The sequence below is a fragment of the Octodon degus genome, unplaced genomic scaffold, assembly GCF_000260255.1.
Source record: "Octodon degus isolate 3935 unplaced genomic scaffold, OctDeg1.0 scaffold00042, whole genome shotgun sequence".
Lineage (NCBI taxonomy): Eukaryota > Metazoa > Chordata > Mammalia > Rodentia > Octodontidae > Octodon > Octodon degus.
The window spans coordinates 2,449,640-2,464,969 of NW_004524618.1; the positions used below are offsets into that span (position 1 = coordinate 2,449,640).

Consider the following 15,330-nt stretch of genomic DNA (forward strand, 5'->3'; position numbering starts at 1 on the left):
TGGTGCTGGGGGATTGAACCGCGGTCCCTGTGCTTTGCTAAGCTTGTTCTAAGTAGGTGCTTTAGACCACTGAGCCATCTCACCAGCCCCTGACCCTGAATTTTTGGTGTTTATCTCAGTACTAATTTTTCTCTGATTCTCTTATCACAAAAAAAAAAGCCTGGGGCTGGCGAGATGGCTCAGTGGTCTAAAGCACCTACTTAGAACAAGCTAAACTAAGCTAAGCTAAGCACAGGGACCACGGTTCAATCCCCCAGCACCACATGCCGGCCAGCCCCGCCCCCTGGTGGGCTGAGCTGGCCACATACACATACACACACACAAAAAAAAAGCCTTTGGAGCCAGAGACTAACTCTTCACTATCCCACTGTTAGCTGTGTGGCCTTGGTCAGTTACGCAAGTGCATGGGTCTCTGCAGCAGAGCCTACCTCACAGGGTGGTTGTGGCCATGCATGAGATGTTGGTTAGATGGAATTCCACAGACATCCATGGTCAGGATTGGAAAATAAACTCTCCCACCCCATTCTAGAAGGTGAAGATTGTAAGTGTGTAAGTCATCTAGAAAAATGTCAAAAAGTACTTAAATTGGGGGCCTGCCCCTTAGCTCAGTTCTTTAAGTGGCTGCTTCAACAAAGCAGTCAGGCTCGGGTTGCTGCTGTTCTATCCCCACAACTCAAGCCAGCCAAACCTGCCCTAAAGGCATTCGGAGCAAAAAAAAAAAAAAAAAAAGTACTTAAATTGACTACAGAAAAAGAGTGACCTCCATGAGCATGTATGTTATAGTAGGTCTTCATAAATAGTAAGTTAGAGAATCCAAAGGGTGATGCAGTCAGTACGGGAATCCTGGGGAGGCCAGGCTTTTAGGGTAGGTTGCAGACACTGTTTGGGGTTCTAAAGTGGTTCATCTGCAACATCACATTGTCCTGCTTAGTTCTAATTGATTATGACTTTTTTGTTTTCTTTTTTTGTTGTACCAGAAATCGAATTCATGGCCTTGCACTTGTCAGACAGGCACTTATGCTGTTGAGCTATGTCCTTAGCCTGAGACTTTTTAAAAAATTGGTAAGTTCAGCATTGAATTTAATTCTATAATGGCAGGCAGATAGTCAAAATCACTTGAGTAGTTTGCCCTAATTTTGTTCCATCATGTTTGTGCCTACATCATTTATATAAAAGAATCTCTTTTTTTTCTCCCCTTCAGGATAGTGGAAGTGGCTAATGGCTATCTTGCTGCTGCTGCTGCTGCTTTTTTTTTTTTTTTTTTTTTTTGTACCAGGGACTGAAGTCAGGACCTTGTGCTTGCCAGGTAGGCACTTATGCTGCAGTGCTACCTCCCTGGTCCCTATCTTGCCTTTTAAATCCTGTAGTGTTCTACACTGTTACTAGGCTGTGGTGATGTTTCTAGGGCATAACAGAAAGTGAACTCATCTTCCTGGACATAGTTGAATTTGCTAGAGCTCAGTGAAGGATCATCAGCAGTTGGCTTTGGAGAGAAGTGGGTGGAAGAAGCAGCCATTGTCAGCAGCCAATTTGTAGATGATGTGATTATTGTACCATTGGTTATGCTTTAGCTTAAATGGTGTCTTGCACACACAATTTATAGTCTTGTAAGAAGATTAAATCAGACAGCTGACTAGAAACACTGTCTTGAATAGCATCCATAAGACAGTGAATAATTGGAAGACTGTAATGTGTTTGTGATCATTTTGTTTTTACACATTTAAAAAAGAATAGTTACATTATTATGGTTCCTTTTCTTCTGAGATCACAAAAATTGTTTAGAAGTTGCACCAATTCCATGGCCCATCAGAAGAGGTTTTGGGGGAGTGTCTTGGGCGTGGTGGTATCTTCGATGCAGAGAACTGAGCCTGGCCCCTCACAGACATCCAGTGGGCCGGAGTGAATGAATGGACCCACTCTTTCCAGAGAAGTGCAGGTGCTGTTCATCCTGCTAGGGTGGTGCAGGCCATAGTTGTTCTCAAGGGGCGGAGCACATTTCTCTTCTGGTTTGCTTGCCAAAGAGAAGAGTGCTTCCCGTGTTTTCTAGCTTGCTAGGGTTGCCAGGGAAGTGAGAACGTGAATGGCAGGGTTGAAAGCCCGTCTCCTTGCACCTGTGCCCCTCTGCGCAGCTAAGTCAACCTAGTGCTTTGGCCTGTGTGGCAGGGCCTAGAAGAGCCTGTCTGACGATGTATTGAGCATATCATACTGCTAAAGAAGGCTTCTCAGCCCCCAGACACCTGCAGAAGCCACTCTCTGCATGTCAGCCCTTTTCCTTTCCACAGAGCACTGAGGCTGCACTCTGTTCTTCCATGAGCCTCAAGGAAATGGCTCCACTGGTGTGGCACTTTAAAGTCGATGTGACCTTGATCCCAGTGGTGACCTGCAGCAAGCACACTGTGTGTCTGGCTGGATGCTAATGACCAGAAAGTACTCTTGGCACCTTGCTGTGCTCTGAGTGTTGCTTACAGCTAATTTACTCTCCTTGGTGGGGGTGTAGACACTAATTTGCAGGAATCATCTGTGACTTATATGAGTCATGCCCAGCACAGTGCCACTGCTGTGCAGGCCTCTGATGAATATCACTGAAAGAATATTAGTGTAGAAAATGAAAATGAAGATGAGCTGCACTTGCTTTGAGTCATGAAAAAGGTAATTTTCAGTTGAAGTTATTAGAAAGTTAAGTAACTTTAGATTTGTCAGGTTCCTGTGAAGACTGTTTTCTTTAAGAGTCATTTCTGGGCTGGGGGTGTGGCTTACAGGTGTATTGTGTGATAGGTTTTTGGGAGGTGCAGTAAAGAGATAGGAAAGATAAAAGAAGCCTTAATTCACTCCAAAGATGTGGAGAGGATTGAAGGCAAGGCTTAGGTAGATCCTTTGGCCTGAGACAAAAAGAGCTGGGGCTTTTAGGACTTTTGCTAGGGGTGGAATTTGAGGGGGATGTTTAGAAATATCTGATGAGCTGATTGGGGTCTTCTCTGTGGCTGTGGGAAAGGTGAAAGGACATTGCACCTTGGGTTGGGTTGGAGAAGAAGTGGGGTGTCTCAGTTATTCTTCCCTCGTTGCTGGGACACATACATGGCATGCAAAATGAAAGAAAGGTTTATTTAGCTCACAGTTACTGGAGGTGTCAGTCTTTCTTCAGCTCGCTCCAAGGCAGAGAGGTACATGGCAAAGGACAGCAGTTCATGGTGGCGACAGACAGCAAGAGCAGAATGGAAGAGGAGCAGCAACAATGGCAACAGAGAGGAAGTCTGTCTCTCTTAAAATGCATTCAGGCTCTCTGCCCAGGCTGGGGGAAGTATACACACTCATAATCGCAGCTGTACTAAGACTCATAATCCCAGCCTTGGATCACTCATAATCCCAGTGGATCATGAGTTAATCACAAACTCTAAAAGTCCCTGCCCCATGACTGCATGAGGCTTTGGGGGAACAACTAGACACAAACCATAATGGGGAGGTAGTCTCTGGGAGGGTAAGCTATTGTTTTAAGGGCTTCAGCCATGTTAGATGACCACCATAATAATTCAGCAGTTCATACTAGGGCCAGAGCCTGTCATTGTGTGCGTAGCATGCTGAGGCACACACGTGTCATTCCCGCAAATCATAACCAAATAGAGACCTTTTCCTTTTGTCCTTTGCTTGTGCTTTCTTCCGTGTAGGATTTGGGGCTAGGAGAGCTGTTGTGCCCTGCTCTCTGAGGAAGGGTGGCCAGAGGAGAGCTGACTTCCCCTACTGACTAGGAAAAGTCACAGCAGGTCATAGCCCCTGGGCCTGTGCATCTTGGATAAAGCTTGCTATTAGTGAACAATTTCCTGCATGAACTGAACTTAGCAAAAAAAAAAAAAAAAAAAAAGTACAACAAACCTAAGGGGGTAAACTTCCAAAGCTGGAGTCAGTTTAAATATAGCTGATCTCCTTTCCCAGCAACTTGGAGGCTGCAGCAGGACTTGTTGTACCGTTTGTAAGACAAGTGAAGAAAGATGTTGGCACCTGTTCCTGTGGAGTTTGTTTATGAAATATAAACTCTCCTGTCGAGCAGGGGCTGGGGAGGTCAGCACTCAAGGTAGCCAGGCCTACCTTTGCTCAAAGAGGCCATGTCAGGCCTCTCTGCAGATTCCTCCATTGTTGGAGACAGTGGGGTCAGCCAGACTTAATGTGCTATTATTCACTGAGCACCAGCTCTGGCAGGCTGAGGTGGAAAAGTTTCTATGAAACTGACAGTCACTGGGCCTGATTTTCTTTCCCAAGGAAGAGAAACAATAGCCCCGAGCTGTCAAGCCAATCCTTATTTGGAGAGGCGTAGTCCTTCAGTCTCCTAGACTTGATTTACATATGCAGAGCCAGCTCAGAGCAAGGGAAGCTAATAGGAGCAGCCCCAGAATGCTCACGCTCTGGGTGGGTCCAGCTGACAACTTGGGTTTGCAGCACATCCTCCTCTGCTCCACAGCAGCTGTCTGAAGGTTTTCTGCTGTGCCTGAGCTGATGTCATTTCCCCTTGGCAGACAGCTTGGGCTGTGATATGTCACGGGAAGGTGGGGGTGGGTCAGAGCAGGCCGAGGGGCAGTGAGGAGCGCAGGAGCAGGAGCAAGCTACCACTGGGTCCCAGGACTGTTTATTTTCTCTTCTCTGCCTACGAGTGCCAGCCCATGAGAGCCACGCTCTTCCCAGACTATCACTTTTAAGAGCCCTCTATTCCCAGTACACTCATAGTGTGGATGATGCTCCTGCACGATGCCTTTCCTTTTGGGTCTTAGACAGGTAACTTTATTGGTGTTGTGTGGATGCTCTGGGCAGGGAAGAGGGTCAGAGCTTCTTCTTGTACTGTTGCTTTGGTGGGAGGGAGATTTTTGGAAGGAAGATTTTAGACAATGTCTGTTAGTCCTGCTTGGCTGGCTCCCACATAGAAATCTGCAGCCTGCCTTCCTTGCCTGCTGGTTGCCCCTTATCTCCAGAGCCACTGTGTGTGAGCCCCCACACTCTTGAGGTGGCCCTAGGGCTGGCTGCCCAGATCTGCTTTTCCTTGCTGCACTAAACCACTTGTGAAGCTTTATGGAAGAAACAACAGAACAGTGAGGCAGGGTGTGGGGAGAGCAAAGTGAGATTCTTAGCCAAACCCCTCTTTTCCTTCTCCATTTTGATTTGGAGAGTTACTAGGATTTCTTCAGTCCTCGGTTCTGAAGGACTGGCGGTAGGTAGGGCTGCACGGGGATTCTGTTCCATAAGGGAAGGCTAAGGCTTTCTTCATTCCAAGTGTGTGACCTAGGCAATGTGGTCAGGGACATCCTGCATACCTCAGGGGCGGGGTATGGAGTTGGCCCCATTTGGCCCTCCTGAATGATCAGACCCTGTGACAGATTCCATGGCTTTGTGAGCCCCCAGTCCTTCAAGATCGGGTACTAAATTATAGCTGGTAACATAGTCTGGAATAAGAAAACAGTAGCGAGGGCTGGACCAACTGCTGTCCTCCGAGAACATAGCTGTTGCCAACTATTTGTTCCAGGGCTTCTGTGAGCTGGCATTCCCATCCTTCTGGCCGAGAGACATGTCTGTATCAGAATGTGTAATGTGACAGGGTGGGGCTTCTGGAGGGCCGGGCATGCACACACCTTCTTCCACTATCCAGGGCAAAAAGCCACCCAAGCCCAGACCAGAAGCCACAGCAGAAGGCGCAGCTGCTTTGCTCACACAGGCGCAGGTGCTAGGTGAGCAAGCTTTGGGTTGCCCAGGGTTCTTTTAAAAGTCAGTTTCTCTATGAATCTTCATCGCATGCCCTTGAGGCATTGGAGAGTGGCAGCCCTATTTTGAGCATCCCTCAGCCCCTATGGAAAGCTGCCCCTCACCCTCCTCACCATGCTCAGGAGGGTGGGTTGAGACATCAGCAGGTGGGAGGGGTGGAAGTCAGGAAAATCTGCACTCAGATCCTACTGCCTGTTTTGGAAATGTAGATAATGACACTTTCTTGAAAAGGATTTTACAAAGGTCAAGGGTAAAACTTGAGCATCTTTGCTGACAGAGTGGAGGCACTTGACACAATTATTACTTCTATCTGCTCATGCCAAAGGGCTGCAGACTCTGGGAGCTGGAGAACCAGGGCCTGTGCAGAGGTGGAAGGTATGGATAGGAGGTGCTCCTGAAGCATAAGTGAGCACCTGCTCCTCCTGCCTCTCCCCTGGGAGGCTGCCTCTTACTGTACCAAGATGCCATTCAGCTTATAGACTGAGGTGGCAAGAAGGTATGTGTCCCCTAACCCCTCATTCTGAGCACTCTGGGAGCCCAAGGGAGGAGGGTCCAAAGTTGAAGCTCACCTTGGGCAACTTAGGGAGAACATGTCTCAAAAAATTAAAAATGGGCTGATGATGTAGCTCAGTACAAAGGTTATGGATTCAATCCCCAGTACTGTCAGCTAAGTGAAAGTGAAGTTGGGGTGGACTCAGATGGAGACACTCATCACAGTGCTGGGGTGGTTGTTGTGCGTGTCCTAGAGCACCAGCAGCAGGCAAGTCCTTAGCTGGTTCCTCAGCAGTTTCTTGGCCGCAGCTGGAAGCCCAGGCTTGCAGGCTGTTCCAGCCCTCGCAGTCCATGCCTTGAAGCCTTGCCCATGTGACCTTTTTTTGAGGGGGAGGGCGGAACCGGGGATTGAACTCAGGCCCTTGCGCTTGCCAGGGAAGCACTTCTTCTACTGAGCCACCTTCCCGACCCCATGGAGACATCTTCTGATGATTACTTAGTGATAATCTTGTTTTTAAAAGAGTCCCATATACACACTATGTAAATGAGGGTCTTCGTGTATATTTCATTTATTCTTTTTCTTCCTACTTTGTAATAACTGTGTCTTGTGTGGCAGTGTTTTCACAGAGGTGTAGGCAGACTTACAGAATTCCAGCCACTTGTCCAGAGTTTCTCAATTAGTTGGAGAAATAGTAATTGAAGTTTTTTGTTGTTGTTGTTTTATTCTTATTTTTAGCCACTTAGCAGTTTACTCCAAGCATCACTCAGGCAGTAAGTTGTGCATACTGAGTATCCCAAGCATTGCTCAGGCAGGAATCATTTCAGCGAGCTAGTTCTGTTTTGTTGTAATTTTTTTTTTTTTTTTTTTTTTTTTTGTGGAACCGGGGATTGAACTCAGGCCTTTGCACTTGCCAGGGAAGCGCTTATTCCACTGAGCCATCTCCCCGGCCCTATTGTTGTAATTTTTTTTGAAACAGGGTCTCACTATGCAGTTCAGGTTAGCCTTGAACCTACTATGGAGTCCAGGCTGGTCTCAGACTCACAGGATCCTCCTGTTTCAGCCTCCTGAGTGCTGAGATATATACCATACCTGGCTCAACCAGTCAATTCTTGTATTGAATAAATTTGATAAAATTGTCCTTTTTATATTTTTCTATTAGCTTATAAAAGTTAATGGAAAAATGCAATTTTGGGTCGTCTTGTATTTAAATTGTTGGACTATTAAATAGCAAAACCCAGGTCTTATGAATCTTGAATTTGACTCCCTGCTTTGATGACATTTCCAGTATCTGATGATGTAATACTTATTTCTAGCCTGCCTGGGTTGAGGATAAGGCTTCACTTTTTCCCACAGTCCCATTTGCATTTGCTCTGGAAGACTGTCACACATGAAGACTTTGACCATTTGAGAAGCGTGGCCTGAGACCATAAATGCGAAGACATAAGGTCTTTCTTTCCAAGGAGGGTATACTCTAATGCTGTTGTTTTCAAAATCACAGAAATCACCTGGGAATGGAGCGTACTAGAATGCAGAATCTGCAGTTTGGCCCAGGGGCATGTATTTCTGTTAAGTTCCTCAGGTGTTTCTGACCTAGGTGTTTCTAGCTCCATGTCTAGGGATTCTGCCTGTAGGGTTTAGTATGTGGAAATAAGGACAAGACGGTGTGCCAAACTGCAGCAGAGGAGTTACCAGGCACAGGACAGGACCAGATAGGGTGGGGAGGCATCTAAGTTAGGCTCGAGGTGGGGTGGACGTGGCTGGCTTTCCTGAGATGGTGATAGCTGATCTGGTCTGGAAGTAAGAGTAGGAGTTGGCCAGTCACCTGAGCTGGAAAGGGGGCATTCCAGGCAGATCACGTTGGAGTGCTGTTTCGTGTTCATGCGCACGAGAAGGGAAACTGTCTTGCATCTGTGGGGACTGAGTTTGCCTGAGGTAAGACAAGTACCTGGGCTCACCAGGCACTGGTGTTGGCCTTTTCAGACCCAGTTACTTCCTGGGCCTTTTGGAGCAGCTGGGTTACCTATAAACCCTTGACTGTTGGCCTTTTCAGACGCAGGTAGGAAGCATGCATAGGCCAGAGGCTGTGCAAGTGTATTCATGCAGGAGCCAATGCATACAGCTTCCTGGAAGCTGCAGGCCAACTAGAAAGCAGTCTCTTAAGTGTATGGCAGAGAAGAGCAAAAAACAGATTTTTTGGCTAAGAGAGAGAGACTCATCATGTCTATCTAACAGGTAAATTACTGATTTTCATAGAATAAGATTGCAACAGTGTGTGCTTAGTGTGCTGATCCAATTTGTACTAGCTTCTGTTCCAATTTGGAAAGCATTGATTTGGTAACACTAGAGGTCTATGCAACATTTGATATCTAAAGTGAATTTTTTTTGGTGTTGGGGATTGAGCTCAGGGTTTCATGCACAGTAGGCAAGCACTGCACACCTGAGCTGAATCCCCACCCTTAACATTTTATGTCTAAACTGCTCCCCGTTTATCCTGTGTGCAGCATGTTAGTCCATAGACAATGTTCTTCCTGTTAAGGGTTTACAGTTAGGCAAGTGGACCAAACACACAGGTCCCTGAAGCTTTAGCAGGCTGGTGAGTGTCAGTAAAGGAGGCAGTGTGCAGGGGTTGTGAGGTATGACAAGACGCCCCTTCTACCAGTGCCTCCCCCCTGTCCAGTAGAACCTGTGCTGTTCCGCAAGTACAGGTGTGCAGAGGACTGACTGTAAGTTCCAGTCAGGGCATGCTGTGCAGAGCCTGAGAGACAGTAACGTCCATCTTGCCCCTGGGAATGCTGCCTCTTTCTTGTGGGAAGGGCTGCTTTGTTCCTTGTTGTCCATGCCATGAGCTGGGGTGATTCCTGATCTTTTCAAATTTATCTTGAGTCAGGAACTCACAGAGTTGTTCAGGCAGGGCTGGAACCTGTGATCCTCATGCCTCAGCCTCTTGGAGCAGCTGGGATTACCTATAAACCCTTGACTGGCCTGATGCTGCGGGTGACAAGGCCATACGAATGAGGAACCAGTTACTTCCTAGAAACAGAAAGTGGCCTTTGTGTCACCAAAGAGGACTGAAGAGACGATGCTTCCCATCCCAGACTGTAGGCAGGAGCCCTGACTGGGGCAAGGAGAAGGAATGTGTCAGCTTTCAGTGTAAGCCTTAACTGGTGGTTGTGAGCCAGTCCTCCTTACTTCATGAGGATGCCACCATGTGGGAGGGGTCTTATTTCCTGGCACTTGGGTTTGGCCTGGCACTGACCCTGTCGCAGGTCTCCTGCTGTCTGCCTGCTTGGCCTCCAGAAGACAGTGCTGATTCCCTGGCATCACGACAGTGTCGTGCTAGGCCTGCCTCTCCTGGGTTAGGTTTAAATTAAGATCCTGCTTGAAAGGGAGCTAGTTACATACCGCAGCAGACACCAAGGTGACACTTGTTTGTGCTGCCAAAGGTTGAAACCAGAGTGCTTATCTGAGCTGATTGTGAAAGTCATGTGACTACTCCAGCAGAGCAAGGCCCGGCAGTCACCTGAAGGTGAGAAGGGTGGCTCTTGCCCAAACCTGTGCAGGTCAATTGTGCGACCCTCCCCGACCCAAGCAGCATGTTTAGAATTGTGTGGCTTGGTTCTCATCACTATATCTGATGAGAAAGCAGTGAATTGGGTGGGAACCTAGAGCAAAAGAGAAGGGTTCCTGCTGATTCTGAAACTTCTGTCTAGGATAGAGCCAAAGAAAGCAGCCACTTCCTCTAGTGAGAGCCCATGCTGATGTGACTCGCCCCTTCCCGTCCACTTTCCTTGACAAGGTAAATTTTAGTCTGTGAAAACAGAAATATTTGAGGTTATTTTAAAAAATCCTGTACAATTCCTTTTCCCACCCAAACTTCCTAGTGACTGAGCTCAGTTTTGTTCTCTGTTCTGTCCTGCATGCGGCGTGGTGCTGGGGAAGGAGCTGGGACTACGTATGAGCCCACCCAGTGCTGGGCTGGGCCACTGCTTTCCTGACTCCCCTGCTGCGGCTTCTTGCTCCACACTGATGTGCAGCAACATGGAGGCAAACTGGCCCTGCAGCCAGTGCCCTTGGGGCTTTCTGCTCCTCTAGAGTCATTACTTCTTGGGGAAGGTTCTGCTAAGACATTGATTCCCCTGGGCCTTGTGTCAAGGAGGTCAGAGTATTTATTACTGTTTGGTTCTCTTGGTTAACACAAGGCTTCAGGAGTTCCCACAGAACTGTGACTTGGTCTCAGTCTCAGGATAAATACTGTCCAACTTCTCATGTGGTTTTCATCATCAGTTGGAAAATCCTAGCTCACCCACCAGCCTGTGTGAAGACCTGTGATCCCCTTCCTTCTAGGTATTGCTGTGGGGTGCTCTGAAGCTATCCACCCGTTGAGGTGAGGTCCTATAGGCTGACTCAGTGTGTGCTCCTGCCTGTAAGCATCTAGCAGACTCTCACTGCCCTGTGAAAGTCCCAAACCCACTCCAGCACTCACTGCCCAAGGGTGTTTGCTGCTGCTGCTGCTGCTGCTGGTGCCTTGCAGCTAAGAGGCCAGTGGGTGTTAGGCAGGACCGGCTCTTGGGGTTCCTTCAGTTGCTGGGTTCCCAGACGGTACTGTTTGAAGCTGTGTTTGCTTGCTCATTTGCTATGGTGGGAATATTGTGGGAGGTTAGAGTTCAGAGACCAGGAGGAAATCAGGGTGTAAGACTGGCTGAAATGTAATTCTGTATGAGATGGGTGGCAGGTGGTGCAGTTTGGCTGGAACAGAATTCCTGAACTAGGGGCAGCTTTGCCCCGAGTTAGCATTTGGCAGTATCTAGGCATTTTGGTTGTTGTAAACAGGGTTGGAGCAGGCAGTTATTACTGTTGCCAGCGAGTAGCAGCAGGGAATGCTGGGCACACTTCGCAGTGTACAGGAAAGTTCTTGGGGGCAGAAGTGGCCTGACTTGTGGTCAGTCATGCTGAGGGGAGACGCTGCCCTCAGGAGCCTTTAATAAAGGGAAGATGGGTGTGCCCCTTCCTGCAACACGGAGCCACATGTATCACTCACTGCTCAGAGATTTTAGGGCCTTGATTACCCTTTCAGGTAGCAGGAGATATTTTATCAGGAACACACAGGAGTTCTGGGGCAGCAGAAGATAACGCCAAGCTCTTTCGGAACTAAATACCCGTCACTCTGAGGAATCTGGGCACCTACTCCCCGCAGCGCAGGGCCTTGGGGGTATACAGACTTTTTTTGGGGAGTCGGAAATAGGGTCTTGCTATGTAGGCCAGGGTGGCCTTGAACTCAGAGCAGTTCTGCCTCAGTCCCTAAAATGCTGGGATTATAGGTGTGTGCCACCACGCTCAGTAGCAATTTTTCATTCCTGACACTGTTGGGTGTTAGATCCAGAAAACTTTGGCTTTTGAACCTGAAAGGGGAACAGGTAGGAAAAGCACCATGCCTGGTGCTCTGCCCACATCCCTGGGCAGAGCTCCTTCACCTCCCGAGTGGTGGGCCAGAGTCCTTGGTTATGGATAGGTTTATCTCATGCAGCACAGGGGCCCCCTTCTTTGTGGAGGCAGCTGTTTGCCTTGGCTGTAGGTGCAAATACGAGGCTCATGTCGCTGCTCATATTTAGCTCTCTTCAGCCTGCCTGGCCATTTTGGTGAGGGTGAACGGTATATGCCAAGCTTTGTGGCAAGACGGGTTAATCATGTGCCCACAGGGGTAGTGGTGGCACTCCTGAGCCACAGGTAGGTCTTCAGCAGTGGCAGCGCCTGTGTGTGTGGAGCTCAGACACAACTCTGTCCCAGCTTTGCATGGCTGCTTAGGCCTGTGGGCCTTAATTTTTCAAGAGAAGCTAGGATTCTGGATTTTATAGATGGGGTCCTGCCGTGTAGTTTAGACTGGCTTTGAGCTCACCATGTAGCCTAGCCTGGCCTCAAATTTGTAATCCTCCTGGCTCAGCCTCCTGTGTGCTGGGATTGCAGGCCCATGCCACCATGCCTGGTGAATTGCATGCACACATACTCTTTTTTTTTTTTTTTTTTATTTTTTTTTTTTGTGTGTGTGTGTGTGTGTGTGTGTGTGTGTGTGTGTGTGGCCAGCTCAGCCCACCAGGGGGCGGGGCTGGCTGGCATGTCCTGGGGGATTGAACCGTGGTCCCTGTGCTTTGCTAAGCTTGTTCTAAGTAGGTGCTTTAGACCACTGAGCCATCTCACCAGCCCCTCACATACTCTTTAATTTAATTAATTTAAGTTTTTGGCTGGCTCAGCCTGCCTTAAGAGCGGGTCTGATAAGGCAGGTGCAGGTGGGGTTCGAACCATGGTATTGTGCGCCTGACTGCATTTGCATGAGCAGGCGCTTAAACAACTGTGCTGTCAGGCCCCCTACTCTTTAATTTTAAAAAGAAAAAAAAACCCAAAATTTCAAACCAAAATAATAGAAAGGTAACAATGGTTAATATATTGCATATTGTTATCTTTAACTTACTCAGAGTATAATATACAAGCATTTAATTGTCCAAACAATTTTAGCACAAATTTTGCTTTTCAATGAAGATAAATTAGTAGTGTAAGTATCCTAACAACTTTGTGTAAATATCCTTTTTTTTTTTTTTTTTTTTTTTTTTTTTTTTTTTTTTCCCCTTTTAATTTTCTTTTTTTTTTTTTTTTTTTTTTTTTTTTTTTTTTTTTGCTTTTCTTTCTTTCTCCCCATTCTCCCACATCAGTTTCTCTTTCCTTTTGAAGTTTCCTCCCATTTCACAGTATCTGTTGTACATTTTGGATCTTATTTACTCTTTCAACCTCTCACACTAAGGAGACAATATGATGTTTACATGTGTACATCTAGTTTATTTACTTATGAGTATGGTCTCAAGTTGCATCCATTTACCTGTAGAAATCTCCAGTTTATCCTTCTTTATGGCTGAGTAGTACTCCATTGTGTGAAAAGACCACATCTTTTTTATCCATTCCTTGGTTGATGGGCATTTGTACTGTTTCCAATATTTAGCTATTACAGATTACAACAACATGTGTTTCTTCTGGGAAGATACTCAGCAGAAGAATAATTGGGTCAAATGCAACCTCCAGTCCTAGTTTTTTTAGGTTATCTCCACCCTGATGCCCACAATGGTTGCACCAGTCTACCCTCCCACAAACAGTGAAGAAGGGTTCTTCTTTCCCCACTGTGCTGCCAGCATTTGTTATTGGTTGATTTCTTTTTTTTTTTTTTTTTGGCGGAACCGGGATTGAACTCAGATCCCTGCATTTGCCAGTCAGGCACTTATCCTACTGAGCTATCTCCCCGGCCCCAAAGAAAAAAAATTTTTTTTAAGTAACTCTCTTTTGTTTTTGTTTTTTTGTTTTTTGTTCGTTTGTTTTTTTTTGAACCAGGGATTGAACTCAGGCCTTTGCGCTTGCATCTCAAGATACCCATTTTTAGATTGGATCTTTAAATTTGGGAGGTCTGGGTTGTTTTGGGTGGGTGTTGTTTTTTTTTCTTTGATAGTAACCCTTTGTCTGAGGAACAGCTGACATTTTTTCCCACATTGTGGGTTGTCTTTTCACTCTGTTGGTGGTTTCTGTTGCTGTGCAAAAGCTTTTTAATAAGATGAGGTCCCAGTTGTTGATTCTTTGTGACAGTTTCTGTATTATCCCGGTTTTGTTCATAAAGTCTTTACTTATACCAATGTCTTCAAGGATTTTAGGGCCAGGGAGGTAGCTCAGTAGAATAAGTGCTTGCCTGGCAAGTGCAAGGACCTGAGTTCAATCCCCGGTTCCAAAAAAAAAATAAAAAATAAAAATAAAGAATTTACCTGTTCTATCTTCCAGCAGGTTTTTCAATATTTTAGATCTTTGATCCATTTTTTTTTTATCTTTTTTTTTTTTTTTTTGTGGATTTTGGGATTGAACTCAGACCCTTGCGCTTTCCAGGGAAGCGTTTATTCCATTGAGCCATCTCCCCGGCCCCTTGATCCATTTTGAATTTAGTTTAGTGCATGGTGAAAGGTATGGATCCAACCTTAATCTTCAGCATGTGGAGGGCCACTTTTTCCAGCACCAGTTAGTAAGCAGGCTATTTTTCTTCCAGTGAATGTGTTTGGCATTTTTGTCAGATAAGGTGACTGGGGATGTGTGGAATTGTTTCTGCATCTTCTAATCTATTCCACTGACCTGTGGTTCTGTTTTTTTTTTTTTTTTCTCGGAACCAGGGATTGAACTCAGGCGCTTGCACTTGCCAGGCAAGCACTTATTCTACTGAGCCATCTCCCCGGCCCCCCAGTTCTGTTCTGTTTTCTTCCCCAGTACCATGCTGTTTTTATCACAGTACCTGTATAGTATAATTTCACATTGGCAGTTGTGATGCTCCCTGCCCTGCCTTTGTTGCCCAGAACCAACTACCTTTGCTATTTTAGGTGTCTTCTGGTTTCAAATGAATTTTAGGAATGTTTTCTCTAATTCTGTGAGATACGCTGTTGGAATTTTGATCAGAATTGCATTAGATCTCTGTAACAGTTTTGGAAGTACGGTGGCCATTTTCACTGTATTAGTTCTTCCTACCCAAGAGCAAGGGATCTTTCCAGTTTCTGATATCCTCTTTAATATCTTTTTTTCAGAGTACTATAGTTTTCAATGTAGAAATCTTTTACATCCTTCATTAGGTTGATTCCTAGGTATTTCTTTTTTTTTCAGATGCTATTGTAAAAAGTGTTATTTCCCTCGTGTTCTCTTTCATAGTGGGTTTGTTATTCCTATACAGGAAGGCTATTGATTTTTCGAGTGTTGACTTTGTATCCAGCTGTGCTGTTGACGTGCTGGGGGGAAGGGGTTGTGTATTTGGTACAAGGTCTCATAGTTTTGACCCGTGATCTTTCTGTTTCAGCCTCCCCAGCGCTGGGATTACAGGCAAGTGCTACCATGCCTGGTCGTAGTGACTGGCTTAGTGTACCTGGGGCAGGGCTGGCAAATGGTACCAAGGATTGGTGTGTAGTACTGGGGGTTGAACCTGGATCCTTACCCTTGCCTAGGCAAGTGCTTAGACTGCTGAGCTATCTCTGCTGCCTATCCTATTGAATTTGCTTATTAAATCTAGCAGTTTTTTAGTGGAGCTTTTATTTTATTTT

General features: G+C 46.3%; 1 protein-coding gene across 4 annotated transcripts in view; it reads left to right on the forward strand.

The window, feature by feature from the left end:
• Positions 1-15,330, forward strand: part of Wbp1l (WW domain binding protein 1 like) — a 66,611-nt gene that overhangs the window by 24,601 nt on the left and 26,680 nt on the right. The window contains exons 1-2 of one of the 4 annotated variants that reach the window (XM_023715618.1): positions 4,562-4,761; positions 9,948-10,028. The exons of 1 other annotated variant lie outside the window; for it this stretch is intronic. In XM_023715618.1, the coding sequence (XP_023571386.1) occupies positions 4,735-4,761; positions 9,948-10,028 (108 nt within the window). In that variant the 5' untranslated portion in view covers positions 4,562-4,734. Of the gene's footprint in view, positions 1-4,561; positions 4,762-8,106; positions 8,165-9,947; positions 10,029-15,330 lie in introns of those variants that run through there. 2 more of the 4 variants (XM_023715621.1, XM_023715620.1) reach the window with 2 other exon arrangements.